The 25,060-nt window shown below is 54.8% G+C and overlaps 2 protein-coding genes across 5 annotated transcripts in view; one reads left to right on the top strand and one right to left on the bottom strand.

Moving 5' to 3' along the window:
- Window positions 1-5,975: 5,975 nt before the first annotated feature.
- On the bottom strand, window positions 5,976-8,135 carry LOC138682276 (collagen alpha-1(I) chain-like). The gene has a single exon (XM_069772311.1). It carries the CDS (start codon window positions 8,133-8,135, stop codon window positions 5,976-5,978), a length of 2,160 nt encoding a protein of 719 aa, XP_069628412.1.
- NSD1 (nuclear receptor binding SET domain protein 1) overlaps window positions 6,626-25,060 on the top strand; it is a 68,202-nt gene continuing 49,767 nt past the window's right edge. For 2 of the 4 annotated variants that reach the window (XM_069773033.1, XM_069773032.1), the window contains exons 1-2: window positions 7,806-7,960; window positions 8,180-8,853. In XM_069773033.1, coding sequence (XP_069629134.1) covers window positions 8,200-8,853 — 654 coding nt within the window. In that variant the 5' untranslated portion in view covers window positions 7,806-7,960; window positions 8,180-8,199. Of the gene's footprint in view, window positions 6,649-6,805; window positions 6,946-7,805; window positions 7,961-8,179; window positions 8,854-25,060 lie in introns of those variants that run through there. The other 2 variants (XM_069773031.1, XM_069773030.1) reach the window with 2 other exon arrangements.

Below are 25,060 nucleotides of genomic sequence, written 5' to 3'. Positions count from 1 at the left end.
TCTGCTGGGACAAAACCCCTGCTCCAGCACGGCGGGTGGAGGCAGACAGCCCACCGGCAGGTGTGAAACCTGCCTGTCCCGGCAGCCTGCCTGCCCGGGAAGGATCCCAGCTGTCTGCTAATGTGCCAGAACCAATGCATTTTGCACAGCCCTGAATGGGGCATTCACGTGCTGGAGGGCAAACTGCCCAAGCTGCCCACAGGGGCTGCCTGGCTCCTGGTCGGGACCAGGGGTGAACACAAACAAGTGCATGGGGAGGCGGTTGAGCCCCTGGGGGCTGTGCCCAGCTTGCCCCCACCTCACTCCAGGCTGGGGTCTCCATGGTGGGGGCAGCATGGGGGGCAGGCAGTGCCCTGTGCCTGCTGTGGTTTGCACGGCTCTTGCTTACTGGGTGCTGCCCTTTCCCTGGAAAATGGGGTCACAGCCACTTTCAGAGGGTGAGTCAGAGGTGGGTTCGTTAATCCTTAATGCCAGGTGGGGGGGGCACAAGAGGACATGGTAAGCAGGGACCTGCCAGCCCCTGCTATGGCCCCGCTTCATCCCCGCTCACTTAGTGAGCGTGCCATGGGTATAGGCAGTGCATGGGTGCAGGCAGCACATGGGTGCAGGCAGTGCTTTGTCCCCACAGCCCAAACCACATCAGCTCAGCCCAGAAATGCTTTCGGGGTCCCGGCGGTGCCCAACACTGTGCCTATCTGCCTGCCCCAGTGCAGGGGGCTGGTCCTCACCCCATCCCCAGGGACCTGTGTATCCCCCAGAGCTGCAGCAGCGGGTGCTGGCGGGCTGTGCCAGAGCCAGCTCTGCCAGGCACAGGGCAGCCGGGGCTGTGGCTAGGCAGGGAGGCAGCCCAGGGCGTCCCGCAGCCCCACGACAACTGGAGGTGGTTTTTATTGTTTAACATTCCTGGTATTTTCTGTCAGGGCTGAACCAATTGTCCTTAATCCGCCAGGCTCTGCTGGCCAAACAAGTGTGGCTGAGCCACTGGCATCCTGTCCCCACGAACAGGCCCCTTTTGTGAGGGGGATTTAGCATGTAGCCCAGTAAATCCCGCTGGTTTCCTGAGGCAGCGTTCCCACACATCACCCCCCCTCTGTTCCCTCCGCGGCCTGCCCCCCGGGCCCTGGCATCGCTCCCCAGCCTGGCCATGCCTGCGGGCACCCTGCCTGCCCCAGCCCTGGGGCCAAGTACCTGCTGCTCGACCCGAACCTGCCCACCCAGGGGCTGCATGTCCCCCTCCAGCCGGGGTTTCCCCTGCATGTTGCTGGGATGTGTCTGTGGATCCCTATGGGATGTGGGATGTCAGTGGGGCTGAGGACCTTCCCAGCCACCCCCCTGCACTGCTGGTCTTGGGTGGGATGCCGTGGTCCCTGGGGGGATGCTGTGGTTCTGGGGGAGATGCTGAGTCCTAGGGGAATGCTGAGCCCTAGGGGAGATGGCTTTGGTCGGGGCGGGGGGGGGGGGGAGGGGGGGGTGGTGGTGAGGGGGATGGTGAGTCCTGATGGATATGGCTGTGGTCCTGGGGGGCATGCTGAGTCCCGGGGGAGGGACAGCACCCCAGGGGCCAGGACACTGGCTGGTTCCTCATTCCAGCTCCGGGATGTGGCTCCCAGCCCCTCACCAGGAGATGCCTTTGCTTAACGACTCTGTTGTGGGACCGGGAGCTGCTGTTGTCTTTTCTCCCCAAAACAAAGGCGACAGGATTTTATCTCCAGGGAGAATCTGGCTTTTGTGAGATGCAGAAAGCCTCTGCCCCCGGGCAAGGAAGGATGAGGCTGGGGAGGCTGAAAGGCACCAAGCTCCTGCCTCCCCCACCTGGCACTGCCCCTTTGCCTGCTCCTGCCTGCCATGCCCCATGTTCTACACGCTGCTTGCAGTGTCCTTGTCCCGTGCCTGTGCTCCATGTGCACCACCGCTGCCCAGGCAGCAAAGGGGAGGGAAGGGCCCCCATGGGCCAGCGGGCAGGGAAAGGGGGTCCCGTGGGCACCCACACGTGGGGCCACCCCATGCTGCTTCCTGGGCACAGGCTGAGGCAAGGGCCTGTCCTCTCCCGTGGAGGGATCTGAACACCGGCAGTTTCTGCATCCCTGGGCACTGCACACATAGATGTATGCACACATATAGATGCAGGCACGCACCCAACACCCCCAGCCCCTCCATGTCTGAACACACCCCCCCATCCATGCACAAGCCCCTACACACACACCCTCGTGTGCACATACACACACGTGCCCATGTATGCACACTTGCAGTATCCTGCACGCACACACACACACACAGAGACACCCCTCCATGCACGCACCCCCACCTCAGGCACACCCCCCCCATGCACAGAAACACACTCCCCCACCCTATGCACGCACCCCCCCAGCCATGCACACACGCTACATCCCGCGCACAACCCCCAGGCACGCACAATACCCCCCCACGCACATCCCTTCCACGCACACACATCCCCATGCACATGTACACCCCGCCCCCTCCATCCCCATTGACACCCCCCCCTCCGTGTACAACCCCCCCCTTCCATGCACACCTCCCTTCATGCACACACGCATGCACACGCACACACACGCACGCCCCGGTTCTCTCCCTGCAACGGGCAGAGCCGAGCCGCCAGCCCCAGAGCTGGCTGTGCTCCAAGCTGGGGGTCCCACCGAGGTGGTGGGGGGGCTCCCCCGCTGCGGCCCCCTCTCCAGCCCGCAGCCCTCTGCGCTCGCTCGCCCGGCCGTGGCCGGCGGCGAGGGAAGCCGGGCTGCGAGCCCCATCTCCTGGCCAGCGGGAGCAGCTCTGCACAGGGCGTGCAGAAATGGGACCGGAGGGGCGCCCCTTCCCCCCCCCCCCGCTGCACACCCACGCCTTTTCGGCTGGTGAGAGTGGCCTTCGCGGCAGGCCAGCCCTGGGACTGTGTTGGAGGGGTGACAAACTCGGCTGGGAAAAATGGTCTGCGGCGTGGGGAGGGATCCTGGTTCTGCTCTCCATCCCATCATCCTCACAGATGGATGGGGCCGGGAGTGGGGCAGGGCAGGAGGGGTCGGGCTGTAGAGCTGCACCGTGTCTCCATGTGGATCCTGCTGGTACCTGCTGAGGGTGACAGGGACCAGTGCGGGACGGGCATACCATGGGCACAGGAGCCTGGTGAACCTGGGTCTACCTTGGAGGGATGGAGCAAAGCCCAGTGAGGGCTCAGCCTCCCTGCCCAGGGCTGGGGCCCTGTACACCCCCTCAGCTGGGGATGGGGGGGGCAGCATGTCTGCCCGAGGGCTGAGGGAGCAGGGAAGTCCCTGAGAGCGGCTGCAGCACCCAGCTGGGCACCCTGGACCCCGGTCCCTCAAGGACTGTCCCCATGCTGCACATGGCTGCTGGGGTGACAGGTCTCCAGTTGGCCCCAGCCAAGTGACAGCTCTTCCATGCAGAGTGCAGGAGCTCAGCAGAGATGGCTCCTGTCCCCAGCAGCTTGTGGCTGGGCTCCTGCCCCCCACCCACTGCCCTTGTGTGTCCCGAGGCTGCTCCTGCCCTGCCTGTCCTTGTGGCTGCCCCCCAAGGTTTCAGGGGGGCCGTGGGAGTGGCAGGGCAGGAGGGCTGCGGGGTGGGGGACCTGGGAGACAGGGGACACCCCAGCACAGAAAGCAGACCCCCACGCCGGGCACACCATCGCAGCGAGGAAAACCCCAGGGCTGCCTCTGCAGGCAAGATGCGGGCAGCCCTGCCTGCCTGCATGCACTGAGCTGCGGGCACGGTGCTGCCGATGCTGCCGACCCAGAGCCGGGCTGAGCCCCGCCGGCTGCCCCGGCTCTCCACCGCTCCATCCCCAGCGGTTTCAAGCCCCGCAAGCCGCTTCCCGGGGGAAAGGGGCCCCCGGCAAACCCTCCGGGCAGGATGCTCTCCTCTCCTCCTCTGCTTCCTTCCTCTCCCCCGGCCGGGCCAGCCCTCCCCCTGCCCGCCGCAGCTCCTTAACCCTTTCGCCCACGCTGCCGGCCATGCGCCAGCCCCACGGCCACGGCTCCCAGCCGCCCACCCCGGCCCTTTGTGCAGAGCCCCGGTGCTGCTCCCCCCGCCCTCCCGCGTCCCCGTCGTGCCTAAGTGCCTGCCGGGGCTTGGACGGCCGCGGCCGGGGGCCACTCGCAGCGAGCCCAGCCTGCCCACAGCTCCCTCCACACCGAGGTCTGGAGCTCCCCGCCGGCCGGCCGTCACCCCCCCCCGCTTCCCCCATCTCCCCCGGGGAGAGCGAGCGGGGGCCCCCGGCGCGGGGCCGCGCTCCCTTCTGTATCGCTGCGGCGGCGGGGAGCGGCCATGGCGGGAGCCGGGGCTGCGCATCGGCGGGGGCCGTGCATCGGGCGACGGGGAGCGGGGGGACGGGGCTGCTCCCATGGCGGGGGGGGGGGGACGACGGGACGTGACCGTGCCGGGCTGTGCGGGAGGGTTGGGGGGAACCGGGGCCTCCCGATGGATCCCGCAGTGCCGTGCGGCTCCGCGCCCACCGGCCTGACCGGCTCCGGAGGCCCCAGCATGCTCTGGGAAGCCAGGCTGGGCCGGGGGGACGAGCCTGGCCACGGGGTAGGGAGGTGGGGGGGTCGCAGGCGAAGCCCGGCAGCGGGTAGGCCTGCCCAGGAGGCTGCCGGCCGGCCGCCCGCCCGCCCGCCGGAGCCCGCAGACAAAGCCCAGCGCGGCGGCGGCAGGGCCGGCCCGTGCTGCCTGCTGCGCCGCGCATCCGGGCGGGAGCGCGGCGGTGGCCCGGGTGCCATTTGCCTGCTCCTACCGCCGGAAGAGAGGGGCCGGGGAAGGGCCCTTCCTGCGGGCGGTGGCTGCGGTGCGGGGAGAGGTGACACAGCAGACGGGGAGTGCATCTGAGGGCATCCTGCCGCCCCGCTCCTCCCCACAGCAGTAACCGCACGGCTGCGGGGAGCGGTGCCGGGATCACCGCGGGGGCCCCAGCGGGACACCCGCTGGCAGGGGATGTGCCCGGGGAGGGGGGGGGGGGGGCGGGCGGTAGTGGGATGCCGACATGCCTGGGGGTGTCCCGAACCACCTGGGCACCACTGCCCAAGTGGTACAAGCCCCTGCCCACCAGTGTCCCGTGGGGCTATGCTGGGCTACGTGCCCACGAGCAGGAGGGCTCAGCCCGCGGCGGGTGGCACCCAGGTGGGACGACAAGGGGCCAGTGCCCAGGCTGGGACTGTCGGCAGCCCTGCCTCTCCCTGCCCAGCCAGCGTAAGGGGGCAAATCCGCAGAATGAGGGCAGCTGGCGACAGTCAGGGGCCAGACTGGGGACAGTTCTAAACCTCCTTCCAGGCCAGCCCTCGCTTGCTGGGTCTTGGGTGCCAGGCCATGGGGAGACACGGGGCCCTCCCGCCTTGTGCAGGGCCCTGCCCATCCCCAGGGGATTATAAATAAACCATTAGCTTTATTTTGGGAACGTGGCGGAAACGTGCGTGACAGGTTGCTCCAAAGAAAAAGGAGGAAAGTTGGCTGCCAGGCCGCCGCCCGGGTGTGCCAGGGTGTGGCTGCTGCAGCTGGAGTCCATCCCGGGGAGATGGGCTGTGCCACAGGTATTTCCCCGTTTGGGGGTAAACAGAGGGACCCCAGCCAGGTGCTGCCCCATCTCTGCGCGGGCAGGGAGGATGGCGTGGACGCTAGGCCTCGGCACCGAGTTTGTGCAGCACCGGGCACAGCACAGTCCCAGCTCTCACGTGTCACCACAGCACGTGGGCACTGGGTGAGATGGCCTGTGGCGATGGGTTGGGTGCTACCGGCCAAGACCCGGGCTGGGACCTCGGAGGTATAACCGTGTCACAAGCAAAACCTCCAACCGTGGCTCTTCCTGCCAAGTCACCCCACCCTCCATGAGTGCGCTGGAGCAGCGCGAGACTGAACGTGGCAGCCTCTCCGTGGTGGCAGCACACCAGTGCGGGGACGACGGGTTGGGGACCTTGGTGTGGCCCCTCTGGGGCAGGTGCTGGGGAGGAACAGTTGCCCCATCACCGGCTGCAGACAGGGCAGGAGGGAGTGCCCGGGCAAGGCCAAAGAGGCAGCGGGGGAAGCCGGGAGCCCTCAGCGGAGCTGCCAAAGCGCACAGGCAGGGAGAAGGCAGGGAGAAGGCAGGGCGCAGGGCTGCCCACAGGTGGGATCCCACCGCCCCACTGAGGCACCAACCCGCAGCCGCTCCAGGATGGTGTTTTCGGTGGGGGAAGGCTGTGCCCCGGTGGGGTGGCAAGGGCCGGGCAGTGGGCGCTGCCTGCCTGAGTGTGCAGAGAGGCTGCTCCGAGGCCCCTGCCCGGCGGGAGGGGAGCACGGCGCCAGCGCGGCCGGGAGGCTCCCGCACTGCCGGGCCGGACCGGGCCGGGCCGGGGGGAAACAAAGGGCAGCGGCGGCGGGTGGGGGGAGCGGGTCCGCCCCGGGCAGCGCCGCGGCCGAGCCCCGCGGCGGCACCCAGCTCCCCGCCCGGCACCCCGGGGGGGCGGCCGGGCCCTGCCCCCCCCGCGCGGCCCGGGCAGCGCCGCCCCGGTGCCACATCCCTGCGCTGCCCCGGCCGCTGCCCCCCGCCCGGCCGCCCCCGCCCCGTGCCTGCCCAGCCGTGCCGGTGCGGCGGCGGCGTGGCGCGGCGCCCGGACCCGCGCGGCTGGCGGCGGAGACCCCGGCCCCCATCTGGAGGTAGCGACGGAGCTGCCGCCCGCCGCGGGGCCGCCGGCCGGCCGAGGGGGGTGTCGGGGGGGTGGCGGGGCGCCGATGGCGGCCCGGCCCGGCGGAGCGGGCGGGCGCGGGGCCGGCTGCGCGCCGCTCGGCGGCGGGAGGGCGGGCGGGAGCGCGGCGCTCGCTGTCCGGGAGCGGCGGAGCCCGGCGAGGACAGCCAGGCCGCGGGCACCCGGGCGCCGCTCCCCGGCGGGCGAGGCTCGGCGAGGCTCGGCACGGCACGGCGGGCCCCGCGGAGGGCGACGGCCCGGCCCGCCGGTGCGCGGGAGGGCGGCGGGGGAGGTGGGGGGGGGAGCGCGGCCGGGGCGCCGGGCCCGGCCCGCGGGGCGCGGCGGACAATGGCAGGGGGTAACCCGAGCCCGGCGGGGGCGGGCGGCGGCCCGCGACCCCCGCCCCGCTGGCTGCCGGCTGGGACCGGGGCCGGGACCGGGGCCGAGGCCTAGGCGGGGCGAGCAGCCCGCGCCGCCGGGCAGGAGCCGCCGCCCGCCGGGTGCCCCGCCGGGGCGCAGGGCCCAACCGACTCCATTTTGTTGGCGCCCGCTCCGCCGCCGCTCGCAGGCCCGCGGCCTGCCCGCCGGCCTCGCGGCCGACGAGGCGGGGGTGGGGTGGGGGGGCGGCGGCGGGCCGGGGCGCCGGGCCCTGCAGGTGAGGCGCGGCCGGGCCGCCCCGTCCCGTCCCGCCCCGTCCCGGCGGGGCCACACGGTGCCCCCCCCCAGGCCCAGCAGCCGCCGCCGCCGCCTAAGATGGAGGTGGGGGCGGCAGGCCTGAGGGCGCGGGGCCGGGCGGGCCGGGCCGCCATGTGCTCGGGGCCGGGCCGGGCCGGGCCGGGCTGGGCCGGTCGGGCCGGGTCGGGCCGCAGGCGGGGAGCGGGGCCGCGGCGGGGCAGGCCGGGCCGCGGGGCGGCGGGGCAAGCCGGGGGGGGGCAGCACTGAGCGCCCCCTCCCCTCCCCCACCGCCCCCCCCTCCGGGCGAGCGGTGCGCGGGGGGGGGGGGGGAGGAGGGGGGCGCCCGCCGAAGGGGGGGGGGAGGGGGGGCCGCGCGGGCGCGCGCTGATTGGCCGCCGCCGAACCCCAAGAGCGGGCGCGGGGGGCGCGCGCGCAGGCGCGGGGCGCGCGCCGGCGGGATGGCGGCGGCGGCGGCGGGCGCGCGCATGCGGGGGAGGGAGGAGGGAGGCGGCGGAGGAGCGCTGGCGGGGCCTGGCCGGGCCGGGTCGGCGCGTCTCCTTCTCGGCCCGCACCGGGGGCAGGCGGCGAGCCGGCCGCGGCGGCCGCAGGTGAGCGGCGCCCCGCGGGGCGGCGGTGGCGGTGGTGCCCGGCGTAGTCGGGCGGCCCGAGGCCGTCCCGGCCGGGCCGCGAACCGGGCCGTGGCCTGGGCCTAGCGCGGCGGCGACGGCGGCGGCGACGGCCCGCGCGGGGCCGGCGGAGCGGGTCCCCGGGCGCGGCTGCCATTTTGCGGCGGCGGCCGGGCTGACCCCATTGTGCTGTGCCCGCAGGTGGATGCCCGCGGCCCGGCATGGAGCAGGCCTGCGAAGTGAGCCGCCGCAGCTGCCTCGTCCCCTTCGGCACGTCGCTGGCGGTCGCCGAGGCCAAGGGCGGCCCCTTCGGCGAGGGCCGCGGCCCCGAGCCGCCCGCCATGCAGCTGGCCGCCGCCAAGCCCGTCTACGGCCAGGACCCCTCGTCCTGCTACATCCCGCTGCGCCGGCTGCAGGACCTGGCCTCCATGATCAACGCCGAGTACCTCGGCGGCGCCGCCGACGGCGCTGAGGCCCTGCCCGACCCCGGCTCGCCGCCCCCCCGCCTCCCCGCGGCGCAGGGCCCGGCGGCCGGCGCCGACGGACCCGGCCCGGCGGCCGACGCGCCCCGCGGGGCCCTGGCCTTCCCCCTGTTCCTGCGGGACGGCGGGGAGGAGGAGGCGGCGGCGGAGGAGGAGGAGGAGGAGGGCGCCGAGACGCCGGAGGAGGAGGAGGAGGACGACGAGGAGGAGGAGGAGGAGGCGGCCGAGCCCGGTTCGCGGAGCCGCGGCCGCCCCGGACCGCAGCAGGGCCCCGCCAGCCCGCCGCCGCCCCGCTTGCAGCCGGCCGAGCCGGTGCCGACGACGGTGCCGGACGGCGGCCCCGGGGAGAAGCCGGAGCCTTCCGCCACCGCCGCGGCGGCGGCCCTGCAGCTCGTAAGCACCGGCGGGGAGGGGAAGGGGGAGGGAGGAAGGGAGGGCGCCGGGCGGCGGTGGAGGGGGGGAGGCCGCTGTCGCTGCCATTTTGCGGCGGAGGCCGGCGAGGCGCGGTGCGGCGGGGCCGGGCCGGGCGCCCTCGCAGCCGGCACCCTCGAGGGCGGGCAGCCATCTTGCCGAGGGGACCCTGCCGAGGCGCGGGGGGAGGCTGCCGGCCTCGGGGATGCGCTGCGGCCGCCCCGGGCCCGCGGTCGGGAGCGGGTCGGGACTGCCGTACCGGGGGTCGCCGGCCAGCGCGGGCTGTCACCGGGCTCTGCCGCGCACCTGTGCCTCGGCGCGGCCAGCCGCGCTCCCCCTGCTCCCTCTTCTCCCTTCAGGAGTGAGAGGCACCAACCCTCTGCCCGAGAACAGCGGGTCGCCGCAAAGTTCAGTGGAGTTTTTTTTCCCTCGCTGCAAGCTTTTTTTTTTATTTTTGGTGGGGGGGTGTGCACTAGAGATAACGAGGGCAGGAGGAGAGCTTTTCCTTCTCCTGCCTGCTCCAGCTTTAGCGCTGTCAGACGGCTCTCTTTGTCTGGCCTGGCTTGAGGTACCCAAGCCGTGAGACTTTGGCGATGGCCGGGGAAGGCCTATGTCATGCCCTGACAGACCTCACAGGCAGCAAACCTTGCCTGTTATTCAGGCTGACTTTTTTTTCGTTGTTGTTTCTGATTTCTCTCTACACTCACAAATTCCTTTAGTTTGTTTTCTGATATGCTTAATAAGAAGCAAAACTGATCGAACTTCTAGAGTTCTGAAAGGAGTTAGGTGCCTTCAAGTTTTTTGTATAATGTGCTTTTGAATGCAAGTATAATTTTTGGATGGTTTTCAGCATAGCTTTTTATTTGCAGATGTGTATGTATATTTCCTGCAGTTCTTCAGTATTTTTTTTTTTATTTCTTAAATCTGTTTTTGCAAACTTAAGGTTCCTTGCCAGAGGATACTCTGGGTTTTAAGTATTACTTGATGCAGGGTGTGAAAATTAACTCGTGACAGCACTGATACTGAAACCATCTTGCTCTCTTTAATTTCAGTAGAGCCACTGATGCTGGACAGATGCTACTGGTGCATGCAGCACTTGGGGAGAAATACTTGCCTTCACCTCTGTCCATTTGGGAACATACAGTGTTGCTGCTGTGTGCTCTGGGAGGTGGGGGAGCACTTCTCACAGAGTGCCCAAGGAAGGGGCAATTTCAAGAAGATGCTGACAGCAGCTTAGTTTGTTTGTGGCGTGGTTAGGCTCAGCTCTGGCTCTGGGTCGTGGATCCTCTTGAGCGTTCCTTGGGAAGAATCTGTCTCCTTGTGGAGACTCAGTCTTTAGTCTTTGGGGGTAAGAGGCTGCTGTCAGTCTGAGGTTTGTGCATATACTTAGCTTTGTTTTGCAGAGCAAAGCAGGGATCTCTGGGCAGACATGTGCTCAGTGATGCGGTTGTGGGAGGGTCTCACTTTGTAAACAGAAGCTAGCAGAGGTACTTTCACAACACTTGCCTCTGCTATCAGTGGCTTTACAGCGTGCTCCACAGAACTGCAGCTTGTACGGTGACAAAACTGTCTTAGTGATTGAGGCTGCTATTTGAATATGCAACAAGGGGTTGACTTTTCAGTAAAACTGCCTTCCTGTTTGCTGTAGTAGAATGTTAGGCTTGCTGAATTGTTCTGGCGACTTAAAAGCATAACTGCGTTCAGAAAAAAAATAATAAAGAAAAGCACTTTTTTTGGCGGCCTGGGATCTTTCTCTCCTTGAGTCTTGCATTCTTCCTTTAGTATGTAAGTGTGAGTTGTCTGAGCGGTCCTTCATTTTAGCCCTGCTACTTGTGGGATGGGAAGAGATAGGGATTTTTCTCTCTTCCAAGTTACTAATGAGACAGTTAAAATCTTTTAATTGTTGGACATGACACAGTAGCTAGAAATAACCAGGCTTGCTCCTCACATCATTTATTAATGTAGGCGTTTAATTCCAGTCTCATTTGTACCTGGGTAACTGGAATAAACTTTTTTTGAGAGCCTGCTAAAACTTAAAACAAAAAACCACACCAAAACAACAACCGTAAACCTCCGGGAGTTCTCCACTGCTATTTTTAGTTAGGGTGGCTTGTCATAGCTGGGCTAGTCTTTCAGATAATCACCTTTACCCAGCCTGATGATGGGGCTCCTCCACCTTACAGTCAGACTTTTTCAGAGCTTTTATTCTTGAAGCTCACAGCTTTGAGTATGCCCACTGCTGCTCAGGCTTCCTGTTTCGCCAAGAGAAAAGCGTGCATGTGTCTTGGACCTCTGTGTCTGCCCCTTGCAAGTTTCGAATTATTCACCAGATAATTGAAAAGGCCGATTTCCAAAATGTCAAGAGTGCTTCCAGCAGAAGGGCCAGCATTTGGTTTAGTCGTTAGTGGGATGCAAAGTACAGCATTTAAGTAATGCCTCTGGGTAGGAGGGGTGGCAGCGGGTATTGTTTTGCATGGGGATTTGTTAATAGCCCTGGCATCCGTTGCACTCGAACATTGCCCCAAACGGGAGAGGTTGCTCAGGTAGCATTCAGTTGTAAAGAGGGATGTGCATATTCTGAAGTGAAGTTATTTTGAGTGTCAGGTTAATCTTAGTTAAGGTTGACTGAAGCTCTCCATGCTCCCAGCAGCTACTGCCAGGTTTTGTGTTGGAAAAGAAAAGAAATTATAGCAGTGGGTCTTGGGTGTTGTTTCTGCTCCAGGAGTGATGATACAGTGGCTGCTGGCAGCTGGTGGCTTACTTCCTTGTGCATATGGCGTTAATGTTGGGTTATTGCCATTTAAATTGAAAGGAATGGTCGTTTTTTAATTTCTCTGTTCTTTACCATCCTGACACGAGCTTGTCTTTAGTGCTTTCCTGGCCTTTGCGAGTTGTAGAGGACAGCATTTTGTGGAGTTGGAGGGAGAACTGGGCCCGGGCTCCCGTGCTGGGGAGGGCACGTGCAGCCATGTGAGGTCTGAGCGCTGTAGGTCTTGCTTGAAGTCGGTTGCTGAGGAATTGGAGCAGGTGGGCTCGTTTCTGACAGAACTCTTGTGCTGAAGCTTTGCTATTTTACATAACTTTAGGTGCTGTATTACTTGGCTTTTACTTTGCCAGTTTGTTGGTTTTTAATTGCTACCCACAAAGTATGTTAGAGTCATTTGGTTTGCAGAGTTGAGCACTTGGAAGCAGGGAGTTCTTGGATTCAAGTACGTCTGTGCCACTCTTGGTGCATGTATGTTGTGCAGCTTGTGGTCCCAGGTTATGCAGTCACAAGCTGTTTTTTCCATGGGACCCTGATGGCTTCAGGCTGCAGGATGTGCAGAGCTCGTGTGAGGCACTTGCTCAGTGTTGCTTTTCATTCTTCTACTATTTCCTTGTTGTCCAGCTCCATGCTATAGGAGTGTGATGTTCGGGTAATGGCATTGAGGAGATGAGGTGTACAGGGAAATCCAGAGCCAGATCTTTCATCGCTAAGGATGGGTGCTTCTGGTGGCTGGATGTAAGGAATGAGTAGAGCATGTGTGTTAGGGCTCCTCGAAGGTTTTTGTTTTACCAGAACCATACTGTATGCAATGTGTTGAAAGGACTGAAGGCCAGCAAAGTCCTCTCTTTAAGCCTAGAATTAATCTGTGATGAACTTCAGAGTTCTGTTGCAACCTGCAGCTGTGAGAGAGTACTCGGTGTTTGTACACATAAAGTGTTTGTTTCCCTATGTGAGAGTTACTCTGGTTCTTCGTTTACTAACTGACATGTCTAGTGCCATTTCTTTCTTTGCTAAAAATAAAAGAGGAACCAATGCCACGTGATACTTGCTACTCCTGTGAACATTTCTGAGAGAATCTTCTACTACAGACTGTTGATTTGGGGTGTAACTAACTACTGGTAACATTATATCCCTGAGATACAATAGGCATGGCACTGGTTTGTTTGACCAGGGACTATAAATTTCCTTGGTCATTTGACATCTTCCTGGTGGGGAGATTAATTCCATTTGGCTGTCTGTGCTTCCTGCAGGCATGATCTCCCTCTACGTGCACCTGGTGAGAACAGGCTCTCAGTGTACTACTGTCCCTGTGCGTCTGATCTTGCACACACCCCTCTTTGCCACTGAGATTTACACCGTTTTGAAAACCTTATTCCTTCTCAGAAAGGAGCATGTAGCTGGATCTCGCCTGGCTGTGCAGTCTGCTGGCGTCCACTGGGCCCCTGTACTGAAGCACAGTCGTGTCTCGAGCAGATCTGAACTTGCCCACAAAGGACTTCAGCCATGGTGGGCATCCAGCAGAATGGATATTTCCATGGTTAGGGCACTGTCCTTGGCTGTGTTACTGCTAGACCATAGATTTTTGAGGTCCTTAAAGACTTCGGTGCGTTCATGATGTGATGGTGCTGCATCGCCTGTTTGTTGTCGTGGTGGTGGTGTAAGTGGGTGGATGTTAAGATGCTGCCACAGCAGGACAGTGTACCCTAGGTGTAAGGAGCAGCTTGCTTTGAGTGACAGCAGGTTTTTTGAACAGTCTGTGGGATCTAGAGCTCTCCTGCACAGCAGATTGGATCTTGGAAGTGTTTATTCTAGCATTTGGCTGTGATTGCTCTTACTCTCCTTGTTTCATTTGTATTTGTTCTCTAATCTCCTATTGCTGATTAGGTGCGAAATATCTGTTGGTGTATGTGATATTACAGAAAATAACGTGGTTTCTCTAGTAAATATGGATGTTCTGGCTACCTGTTGCGTGGTGTGAAATTTGAATGATCGATGCTGTCGCAGTTCATAAGGGGCCATGCAGCTCTCTGATGCTGAACATGTCTCTGTGTAAGTAGCAAAACCAGAGGTATTTTCTTGCAGATCGGACAGTCTTGAAGATGAGGTTTTGCTGGATATAATGGCAGAAACCTCTACCTTGTTTCTGCTTTCTATATTTAAAGCTTGGGTAGGAGAGACTTTGTTCAAGCAATGTCCTCGTTAACATATTGTCCACAGTCATAAATACTTCCAGTCTGTAGTGAAGATTGTTACCAGAGGAGTGTAGACTTCACTCAGCTATTCAGCAGCAAAGTTCTGCTCTGTACAGCGTGGCATACTTAGTACATTGCCTTTTACACGAAAAAATGGTCAACAGTAGTGACAAAATCGGCTTTTCCAGGTGCTTTTTTAGGATGCATGCTGCCTCTGAAGGCCTGCAACCTTTGCTAACCATCTATGTATTTACTTGCTGGTGATTTCTTTTGGAAAAGTGTGTCTCCCAGAACCTGAACCTTTTTTTCTAACAATTCTTACTTTGTTGAGGGTACAATGATTCTAGTTCTGCTGTTACTGCTTCCTCTAAGCCCTTGCTAAAATCATGGTAGTGGCTTGGTTTGGTGCTGTAGCAGTAGTGTTTGACTTCAGGGCAACATGCTTCTATGTTGCATGAAGTTATGGATACATTGATTGCCTCTTGCAGTGTAGCAGCTTCTCGTTGCACCTCATTGCACCTCATTGCACCCTGTTCCCAGAAGTGGGGTTAAACTGTGTGATGTGTAATAATACTAGTTTGATTTTTTAATTTCCCCATGTTAACTGAACAAATCTGTAGCTCAGTGAAGAAGTGTCAATTGTGAATATGATTAACAAGCTACTTGATCCCCAAGAGAAAAAAGTGGTGTTTTCTGAGTTATAATTGAGAAAGTATTTCTTAAAAAGGCATTCTTAACTCAAAAATCAGTATTATGGGTGATGATCAACTTTCAATCTAGTTGCTTAGAATATACTTCTGTTTTTCTTGTCTGTGACTGACAGCTGCTTGTATATACTAATTTTGTTTGTTTTGTTCAGTTATTTGCTCTGGCATTTAGAAAAGCACAGGGAATAGAAACACCTGAAGAAAGAAACTCAATCCTAGCAGCAGGGGGGGCTTGTCCTGGGAGTTTAAAAAAATAATAAAATTAAGTTAATACCATCTTTAATACCAGAAAAATATGACCTATGTTTTGTTCCGTCTGCACGGAGCCATCTGTGCTGTGCAATGCAGTCTTCGCTCAGTAAAATGGGAGTTAAATCCTTTATGGTGGTTAAGGCATTGCCAGGATTTCCAAGTTAATGGGTGGAAAAGATCTGTAAGAGAGTCTGCTTTGAATTAGAGCAGCAGTTTTCAACCTCTATTGATTTGCGGACCCCTAAACACTTCCCAGGTGCAGACTCTTGTCTAGTGAATTTAGACCTATCAACAATAGCATTGCTTGCTTTCATATAATTTCATGGCATCAGAGTATTTTTCTGCAGCAGTGAGTTTGCAGACTGCTGAGTTACAGAACACATTGCAGATGTTAGTTGCAGTGTCTGACCTGTGTGAATTTTGTGTTGACTCAAATTCTGACCTGTGTGAATTTTGTGTTGAGTCAAATGTAATGTTGCTTTTGTGCTGTGGGTTGCTGCTGGAGCAGGCAGGGGTGGCATCCCCTGCCTGGCTTGCTGCTGTTGTGTGTTGCAAGAATGCTTGGTAAAAGTTGTAGTTTGCTTTTCTGAAATAGTTACTGGAAGTTTAAATGTTACTTTCAGGTGCATTGGCCTGAGTGTGGTGTTATGGGTTAAGGTCAAGCAGGTGTTGGAAACTGCAAGGTGTGGTGACTTCAAAGGGCTTTTTGGTGTGCTGTGGGACAGGACTGTGACTGGTCACTGGCATTGCTGTGCCTACCGCTCTGTGGGGAGGGCTGCAAAGAACAATTCATGGTTTAGCGTGCGCAGAGGTCAGTCAGGTGCAGGTAGTGTGTCCTGTGCTTTTTAGGTTTGGAGATGCTCAAGCGTAGTCTTTGCAGTTGTGCCTGGGGATTATAGGGGCCTCCTTTGCTAAGTTTGCAAGGTTTGCTGGTGCTGCAGGAACAGGGTGCCAGTGGGAGCGTTACCGAGGACATGTGCAGGGCATAGGTGTGTGTTTGGGTTCCTCAGGAACATGTCACGCTCCTCCCAGCAGGTAGCTGCCACAAGGGAGCTGAATGGTAGCATGAGGGAGTTCAGCATGCCTGCAGAGTTGTGGTGCTGTGCAGAAGCAGACTGGAAAGGTGGAGAGTTGGGTGTCCCACTGGTTCACTCCTGGGTAGGAGCATCGGCATTGCTTTGGCTGACCTGAGCAGGTGCTCCTGACTCCAGTGCTCAGGAGAGGGGAAGATGCTGCTGTATGTTGGAGGCAGAGGCTGACACCCCAGCAGGTGCCAGCTGAAGTTCTCTGCTCTTTTTAAATTAGAAATCTGCTTTCGGTGTGTGGCTACTCACAGTAGCTTTGCAGCAGTGATTAAATGTGCAGTAGAGATAAAGATGGGCTTGGTGCGCATCCATCTCTCGTGTGTCCAAAAGCATTGATGAAGCCAGGAGGAATTTCAGCGGTGTGCTTTGCCTCTATTGAAGGATGGAAAAGCACTCGTTAAAGTTGACATGCTGACTTTCTGTGGTTACAGTTAAGATTGCATCAAGATCTGTCTCACCCTGGTCTTTGGAAGAATGGCAGAAATAAATTGGGAGAAAAGTCCTTGAGTATCATCTCTCTTTCCCAGCACTTGTGTGGGCAGGCTGGCCCTAGCCTGGGACCTTTTAGCACAGCCTGAGCAGCAGGCTTGTACTAAGTTGACCCACTCAGCTCATTGCCTGGCTTGATTGTAGCCTTGGCAGTGATGGAGCTGCACAACCCACAAGCAAATGGCTTGTCCGGCAGCTAGCAGCATCTGCCTGCTGTCTCTTTGGGGCTGAGTTGCTGCCGTGGCTCTGTGCGAAGCGGCAAGTCTGCAGGTGGAAGAGGCACCACTTGTGATGTGCGTGGTGTCGGGGAAGGGATTGTTTTGGGGGTGCTGTCAGTGGCTGAACCACAGGGAAAGGGCAGCATGTCTCCAGTCCTGGAGGCTTCCCCATGTCCCTCTCCATTCTCTTCCTCGTGGAGTGCAGGTGGGTGGAGTGCTGGGGTAGGGAGCATCAGGTAGGGTTGCAAGCAAAGCTTTGTGTGAGTTCTTGATAGGGAACTCATGTGGGTTACATATGATATTGGACAGCTGCGAATGCTGCTGGAGATGGCACATACACACTGCTGTGGTCTTCAGAAAAAGAACAGTTTTATAGGTAATAAAATAGCAATGTAACTTGTATTAACTTTCAGAGGCTCATCAGAACTAATGCATTGGGGACTCATTTTTAATTTTCAGACATGCAGAATTTGACTTTTGTGTGTGAGAAATGAGCAGTGTTGAGTTGGATAGAGCAATCCAACACAGTGTTGCATACTAGGCAAAGGATGGGGTGCCTTTTTGGTTTGGAATTTTTTAGGAAAAAGTGAACAGATAATTCCTTGCACAGTAGTATCTCAGCACACTGGAAATCTCCAGCTTCTTTTTTCAGCTCTTGTAGGGCTTCTGGTGCTGAGTGCGCAGCAAGGCTCTCACCCTGAGCCCTGCATGAAGCTTCCATGTTCCTCTTGTTTTGGAGGAGTGTATTAATGACTTTCCTCCTGCTGTTGGTGGAAAGATAGAAACCTGCCTGTTGCCTGATGTGAGAAGGGCGAGGAGCAGGGTGGTTATCTCCCTTTTAATAGTTCCTCTGCTTGACCTGATGTTACTTAGCTGTTTGGCTTTCCCAAGCACCTGTTCAGACTTCTTACTATTCTGGCTAATGTGGTGACTGCCCACAGATCTCTAAATAGCAGCAGTGAAACAAGTCGGATTCCTCTTAATTTTAGTTGGCTGTCCTTTCACAGTATGTGTGTGAGTATGTTTAGGAAGCTGGATTCACAACATAAAGGTTAGGAAGCCTCTCTGAAGGATAAGTTTGCAGGACCTGATGATTGAAGCATGAACCTTCCTCAGGGCATGGCTCTAAGTGTGGATATCAAGAAATAAATAAACACAAGATAAGTTTATTGCACTGCTAGTGTTCAAAACAAATCTGTTTTCATTTTTAGTAGGGATTCAGCAAAAGCAGTTGAAATTTTAAATGCAAATTAAAACTTAGTTTTATCTGAACAAAACATTTATAATTTTTTTGTTTGTTTTGGAAAAATGGTTCAATTGGGCAGGGGGGACTTGCATGCTGAATACCACCTCATTTTGAGGAGGTTATAGCCTTGGGTAAGTGGCATCTTTGCATTTAGACTAAGTGGGACTGTACCTTCTTCTCCTGTGGGTGAATCATAATTTCTGTGGAAGATTAAATTTGCAAGCCCCAGTTAAATGTTTGTTGCTTTTAAAGAAGCCCATGGAATTAAAACAACAACAACCAAACCAAAACAACCAACAAGCAGGTGTTAGTAGTTAAACATTTAATTCAACCCAAACACCCAATTTTTAGCTGTTAAGGTTCTGATATGGTATTTACTCTTTGATCTGCAGGTACATGTTGTTCTCTAGTACTGCTTCATTCTGGTTACAACTTAAGCTGTAATGGATACAGTTTATGTCTATAAATTAGAATAGCCAAGTTTCATTTTTGCGCAGTTTGAGTCTGCTTTTCATTTCATGGATTTAGAAACTTCCATTTCTGAAAACGAACATTGTATTTATCAGACATCTTGCTTGTGAACAATTTGTTTGATAATATATAGAGGAGTGCAAAACTAAGGGTGAAAAGGGGGCAGATCTGATGACCTGGATTTCAGTTTGGGTTTGTTTTTGGTTTTTTTTTGCTAGTTCTCTGGCATAAGAAGATACTTGTTGATACTTGTTTGTGAGACTTAGCAAAGTTCTGGTAATGCCTGTGTTTCCGTTCTTGCTTGAAACAATTAGTGCTGATTAAAAGAGCCAAATTTAAAGAGAGCTTGGTTTATCATTTAAAATATATGCAAATAAGCAAGCATGAGAGTTTTTCCTCTGTTTCAGGCATCTGGCAGTGGTTTGAAATCTTCCCGTATGTATGTGTGTCTGTGGATTTCTCTCTACTGGGGATCTGGGTGAGGTTGTACCCCTTCTTTCCCACTTCCTCCTCCTGACTTCTTCAAATCTTGCTGTCAGGTGCATTTGTGGTTATTAGGATGCTGAAGTGCCAAAGCTTGCTATCACACTGCTGTTCAATCCATAAGGAAAATTATCTCCATTAAGAAAGTGAAACAGGGATGCTCTTAACTAGTTATCTTGGTGTCTGAGGCTTGGTGGTGTCACATCAGTATGTTCTTTATTTAAAATCCATACAGTTATAATATCTGAATTTGATAGAAAAGCTTCAGGATATATGAATTAGCAAATGTAGTGCAATCAGCTTGCTCTATTTTAACATTTCATGACATTTCATACGTACATGGCACCCTTTGCATTTGTAGGCTGCCACAGCCTGGAAAAGGGTACTAAAAACTAGCCAAAGACAACAAATACCCACAAGCATGTAGATAACAGAAGTTTGGCTTGTATCATAATCTCTGCTGTATTTTTTGCTAGTGAATATTTAATTAGTGAGTATTTAACACTTCTGTGTGATAATGGTCCCAGATAAGAGGTAGTATACTTTTTCAGACATGAATGTAGGTCAGATGCCTGTTTGCTTTTCGCTGCAGTGCTGAAGCTGAAGGAAGACTGGAGCGGTGGGGGGACAAAGAGCATGTTCCCTGGTCCCCAGCAGTGCAGGCTGGCTGTGGGTTTCCAGCAGGCTTCTCCGACTTCTATGTTTGACTTGAAGCTTGCCATAAAGTTAGTTAAGTGCCAGTGTGATTATTATTCTGGTGAGGGTGGTGATGGTTTCAGCAGATACGCCATGCAGGTGTTGTGGTTTGGGTGGTTTTTTTTACATACTTACTCCAGTTGGGTTTACCCCTTTCCCTGTGCAGGGATTTATTCCTGTAAGTTTTCTCACAGCAGAGCACAGAGGGCTGCTGCTCTGCCTGCATGAGTGCAGGTTCAGTATCACAGCCTCTTTCTGTAAAGGCTTAAAGCTTCTATGCTTGGTAATGCTACTTTGTACGAAGGAAGCTTTGATTGATGACCTCTTTTTGCTTGGCTTCAAATACTTCTTAAGCTATGAAGTAGATATAATTTAATTTTCTTTCAATTTAATGTTTTTTCAACCGATTTGGTTTTGATTTCAGAAAAGCTTCTTTAAAACAAAAATCTTTGCTAATGAGAATTTATTTTTTGGCTTTCATCACAAGCAGTTATTAATTTCAGTTCTTGACTTTGCTTCAGTGTTGCTCTTGCTCTCATCTCCTTTTTGTCTTTCCATGCACCATTCACAAGCAAAGATAATTTCCTAATTCCTGTTGTCTTTCCTTCTATCTGTATTTGTTCATTTCTCAGTAGATGAGTGTTGGAGCTGAGTGAAATAATGAACAGTGGATCTTCTTTCCACCCTCCTATCCTTGAGAGCAGGATGGTGGTAGGACTGGTACTTTTAACCACCTCTGACTGTCAGCAGCACTAACTGTATGCGAGTTGCAGCCACCACTGCTTCGTTGCAGCCACCACTGCTTCGTTGCAGCCACCACTGCTTCGTTGCAGCCACCACTGCTTCGTTGCAGCCACCACTGCTTCGTTGCAGCCACCACTGCTTCGTTGCAGCCACCACTGCTTCGTTGCAGCCACCACTGCTTCGTTGCAGCCACCACTGCTTCGTTGCAGCCACCACTGCTTCGTTGCAGCCACCACTGCTTCGTTGCAGCCACCACTGCTTCGTTGCAGCCACCACTGCTTCGTTGCAATGACCGGAGTTAAAGGATCTGGACCACCCTGTGATAGGAGCTGTATGGGCTCGGGACAGAAGGATAAGCCTGAGCTCAGAGTGCTGAGGTTGAAGCTGCTCTGCTTTGTCTTAAACTGTAAGTTAACTCGGTGAGGTTGAACTTTAGCTGGAGGGAAGCACCATCTCGTGAAAACTTGGGATAGCTTTAGCAGTGCCCTTCCAGACTAGTTCTGGGAGTGCTTCTAATAGAGAGAATTTGCCCCAGTTGCTGCGCCTCCTTTGCAAGGGCAGAGGGTGAATAACCTGTTGTGTGATGGTGAAATGGCAGGAGTTGGGAGTGTCATGTTCTAGGCATGGCACACCTGTGACACTAACTGTGTGGTTGGTTGTCTAAGTAGATACTACTTTAAGAAGATTGTTTGGCCTAGCCTAATCCAGGTGCCTTCAAATGTCATCTGCCCCTCAAGTTTGCTTTGTTCATTTGTTTTGGGGTTTTTTGGTTTTAGTTTTGTTTTGTTTTGTTTTTTTTCCTGGTGCAAAGAGCTGTTGATCTTCAGCCAGTTCAGCCATATCTGGGAGGGGGTTGGTGGCTCATAGGGATTAGGTGAATTCATTGTCATGTCATCCTGTTGAGGAAAAAAAAAAAATCATTTAACTTTAAGGAAAAAAAGGTGGTATTGGGGAAGACAGTGGACTGACCCTCACTAGGCTTCCAGTTCTCATTAATAAGAAGTAGGTATTGGGAACAGCTTGTTTGCAATCCCGGGGGTAGATGGGCTGCAGAAGCACAAGAGTTGCTGCCCCAGCAATGAGAAAGTTTGAAGAGAGCACTGGAAGCTTATGGGGCAGAGTTGTTGCTGCCTTCTGCCCCTGGCACTGATGTATGCGCCGGCTCGTGTGTGGGGTGTGACTTATCTGGCAGCTACTAGTGTGGTGAGATCTGCTCACGAGATATCCCATGCTCCTGCTGCAGGGCCCTGGGCAGGTATCGCTGCATGCTCAGCGGAAAAGACTCTTAGTGTCATTGTTTATATTGTATTGTTTAATTATCGTTTGGATGTGTCTGCCTCTTAATTTTCTTCCTTGGCTTTGATTCTATCCACTTTGTGCCTGAAACAGGCTTGGCTGGATCTTCCTCCATTATTCTTGGGGGTCGGTGGCTTCCTTCTTGCTTTTCTCTATCCTTCTTGCGCACAATCTCTTTTGCTGCCCCAGCCTTTCTCCAAAAGCATGTTCTGTCCCTTGCTTCATTGAATAATGTCATGTTTATAATTAAGTCAGGAATAAACTATAATAGGGCTATTTTTTGCCAAGCATTTCCATGATGGCTTTCCAAAGCAGGTCTGAATTTGAAGTGTGCAGGGCTACGATGGCTGCAGCTTGGTGCTTGGACTCTGGGCAGCTAGGCTCTTTTGGTACATGGTACTGAAAGTGTTGGCCTGCAACAATATATATGTCTGCCCCTTTGCATGCAGTTTAGTTTTACTGTCGCTCTGCCAAGATAGTCGCATCCCCAGTCACGCTGTTGGGGCATATGGGGTGTCTGCAGCCGACCACACTGTGCTGGAGGTGATGGTACTGCTCTAGTTGTTACACAGAGATGACCAGTGCTGCAAGAAGGGTGCACCCTGTGGCTATCAGCATATGTGTGTGTTTGTGGACTTGTGCTTTGTGTCACTTCTTCCAGCAAGATTAATGGATTGAACAGCAGCTTCAAGTGATGTAGCCAGGAGTGGTTACTGGATGAGCATTATTTCTGTTGCTTTTTAATGATGTGGTTGTTTTAAAAGGAAGAAGATTGGTGAGAGACAGTCAAGGACCGACCATATGCGTACAATAATAAATTCACTTAGAAACATAAGCTTTCTTTGCTTGATTGATGATCTTAAAGGTCTTTTCCAACCTAAAGGATTCTATGATTCTACATGTTTCATATTTGCCTTATGGTGAGAATTTCAGGAGTGTAGAGATACTGCTGTAGTTGTCTTGTCTGTGAGAAAGCCTGCTTTCTCATGAAGTACTGAAAGCCGGTGCTCAGCTTCACTTAGTGAATTGCAAAGACTGGTGTGTTTGGCATAGTACAAATTCAGGAGGTAGTTTCCAAGGTAGAAGTGTTTAATCCTTCTGCTGAACCTTGGCTTGTGACCCTTTCCTCAGTGATCAGTGGTCATTTGAGGTCTTGCGTTGATGGAGAGGATTTGATTAAAAACATCCACAAGTACGTTTTTGTTCTTTCAAAAAATAGCACAAAGTGATCTGAAATGCTGTGTATCCTCTTGAGTTTAGGCTATCACTTGTCCCATCTGAACAGCTAATTAATGCCAAACAGTTGATAACAGAGCAGACAGTGCTGACTCCTTTTAGGAGAACCTCTAACAATACACAAACCGTGATGTTGCTCACTGATGGAGCAAGGCACTGTCCTTCCCTTCCTCACTAAACCTCTTGCGTGCTTTGAATTTCATCAGCGTATCTCCACTGGAGTTACAACATGGTACCTAACTGATATGCAGTGGCTCACAAGTTTTGTTGTTATTTAAATGCTTGAACATTTCCATGCTCTGTAGGTAAACATTCAGTACTGTGACCATGTGTAGGGATTACATCTGAAGTGCATTGTGTTTAAAAAAACCTTGAGCTTTCCCTAGCTCACAGAAAAGTCATCATTACTGCAGGGCTCAATTTTTAGCCATTGGGATATATTAGCAGTTTGATCTTGGCATAGTAAACATTAGTTGTCATAGGAATGAAATTTGTTGTATTCTGACCCAAGAAATACATGCCTTGGGGGCTATAATTCTAGCATCACACAGCAGAATTTAAAGGAAGAGACTCACTGTAACTGGAAATGAAAATAACTGCTGCTTTCACTCCTCTGCTAGTTTTTTTTTAATGTTACAAATTTTAGAACTCCTTAGCAGAGGTTTTTTTTTTTTTCTGTGGAAATGTAAAGGCATCTCTGGCCTGATGCTAGGATTTGGGGAGAGTAGAGAGGAAAATAGTGCAAGACAGTGACTTGCTGCAGTGCATCCTATTGCAAAGGCTCTTACTCAGGACATCGGAACATGGTGCTTCCCAATCTGCCTCTTCGACCTGCTAGTGGGGCCTTTGTGGTGGGTGATGATGAGGCCAACGTCTGACTGCTAGTGCCAGGGAAGGGAGAGAGAGCAAACTGGAGAGGAATGAGAATAGCTGTGGACTGCTCAGAAAGAGAGATAACTGTTTAGGCATTGTCTGAATCGTTGTCTTGAAAGCCACGTTTTCATCAGGCGCCTGTGTGGGGCATTAGAGGATGACAAAGAGTTGATTTAAATGCAGACTTGCCTCTAGGCAGGGGTTGTGGGTGTCCCTCAGGTGGATCAGTGTGAATGGCTTTGGCAAATCTCCAGCATAGTTTTACTGCTCCATCCAGCTGACTGTGCTCAGTTTACAGTTGTCAGTAAGATGCACATACATTGTGCGTGTACTGTGCACTGCATTTGTGATAATCAGTTATGAGATACATGTGTCCCTTAAAGCCTACGGTTGAAAAATGTGTAAAAAAAAATATGGAGGCAAAAGTCACATTTATAAGAAGAACACAACCTGGGAACAGACAAAAAAAAAGGGGGTTTTGCATCTGAAAGCACATCTGCATTTTAAAAGCACCAGCAAAGGCAGCACCTTTGGTTCCCGTGCTCACGGATGGATATTTTTGTTCCAGAAAGCCTGTGTCTTTGGTACGGTGGAGGCATGGAGGCTGCAGTGCAGTGGCAGAGCAAGAGTCTGCGGCCCCCTGTCCTGTGCTCTTTCATGTTCCTTGTTCTGAGCTGCTGCTCAGCGATAAGTTACTGTGTGGCTTTTGATGACTGAGAAGAATTTCAGCAATGTAGTCTGTAACGTCATTACCTGCTTTTTTTCATGTAACAGAGGAGTTTATCCTTTTGTATTTTCTTTAACCACGTGAAGAAAACCCATAAAACTGAACCTGAAGCGGAATATACCTTTTATTAGAGAGGTCTGTTGCATTTTAGTTGGTAGGATGTTGAACTGTGAAATTGCAAGAGACATACCTTGGGAAGGGTGGTGAGCAGGATGGAGAAGTGAAGTAAGAAGGTGTGTATTTGTGCTATGACAGCTTTAATGAGGAGCATATTGCTGATGCTTATCAGCAAGAATAATACCTGCAGCTCTTCTTAGAGCTCTTAAAATGCTGAACCCACCTGGGACATGTTGTGGGCTGGTGCCAGTAAAGAGGCAGGATACTTCACATGTGGGCACAGGGACTCCTGTATCCTGTGAAAGCCTATTGTACCCTGTCTTGGCTCAATTAGTCACAACACCAGTAAGCTCCTGAATCCTCTTCTTGGCAGAGGTCCTGCTGGTAGTGCAGCATCCAGCCAGAGAGTGTGCGTACTTAGCAAACAGCATAGGATCTGCTCTCTGCTCTTCGATAGCGAGACAGAAATGGCATTAAGCAGTGTTAGGTTTTTTTGTGTTGAAAGATTTTTGACATTCTCGTGATTTCTGCGCAGCTGTGGGAAACGGAGTGGGTTCAGGTGACTGTTTCTACAGAGCTGATACTTGTGA

The sequence above is a fragment of the Haliaeetus albicilla genome, chromosome 27 (assembly GCF_947461875.1).
Source record: "Haliaeetus albicilla chromosome 27, bHalAlb1.1, whole genome shotgun sequence".
NCBI lineage: Eukaryota > Metazoa > Chordata > Aves > Accipitriformes > Accipitridae > Haliaeetus > Haliaeetus albicilla.
Note: the sequence above shows the minus strand (reverse complement) of the source record. Positions and strands in the feature narration are given on the sequence as shown.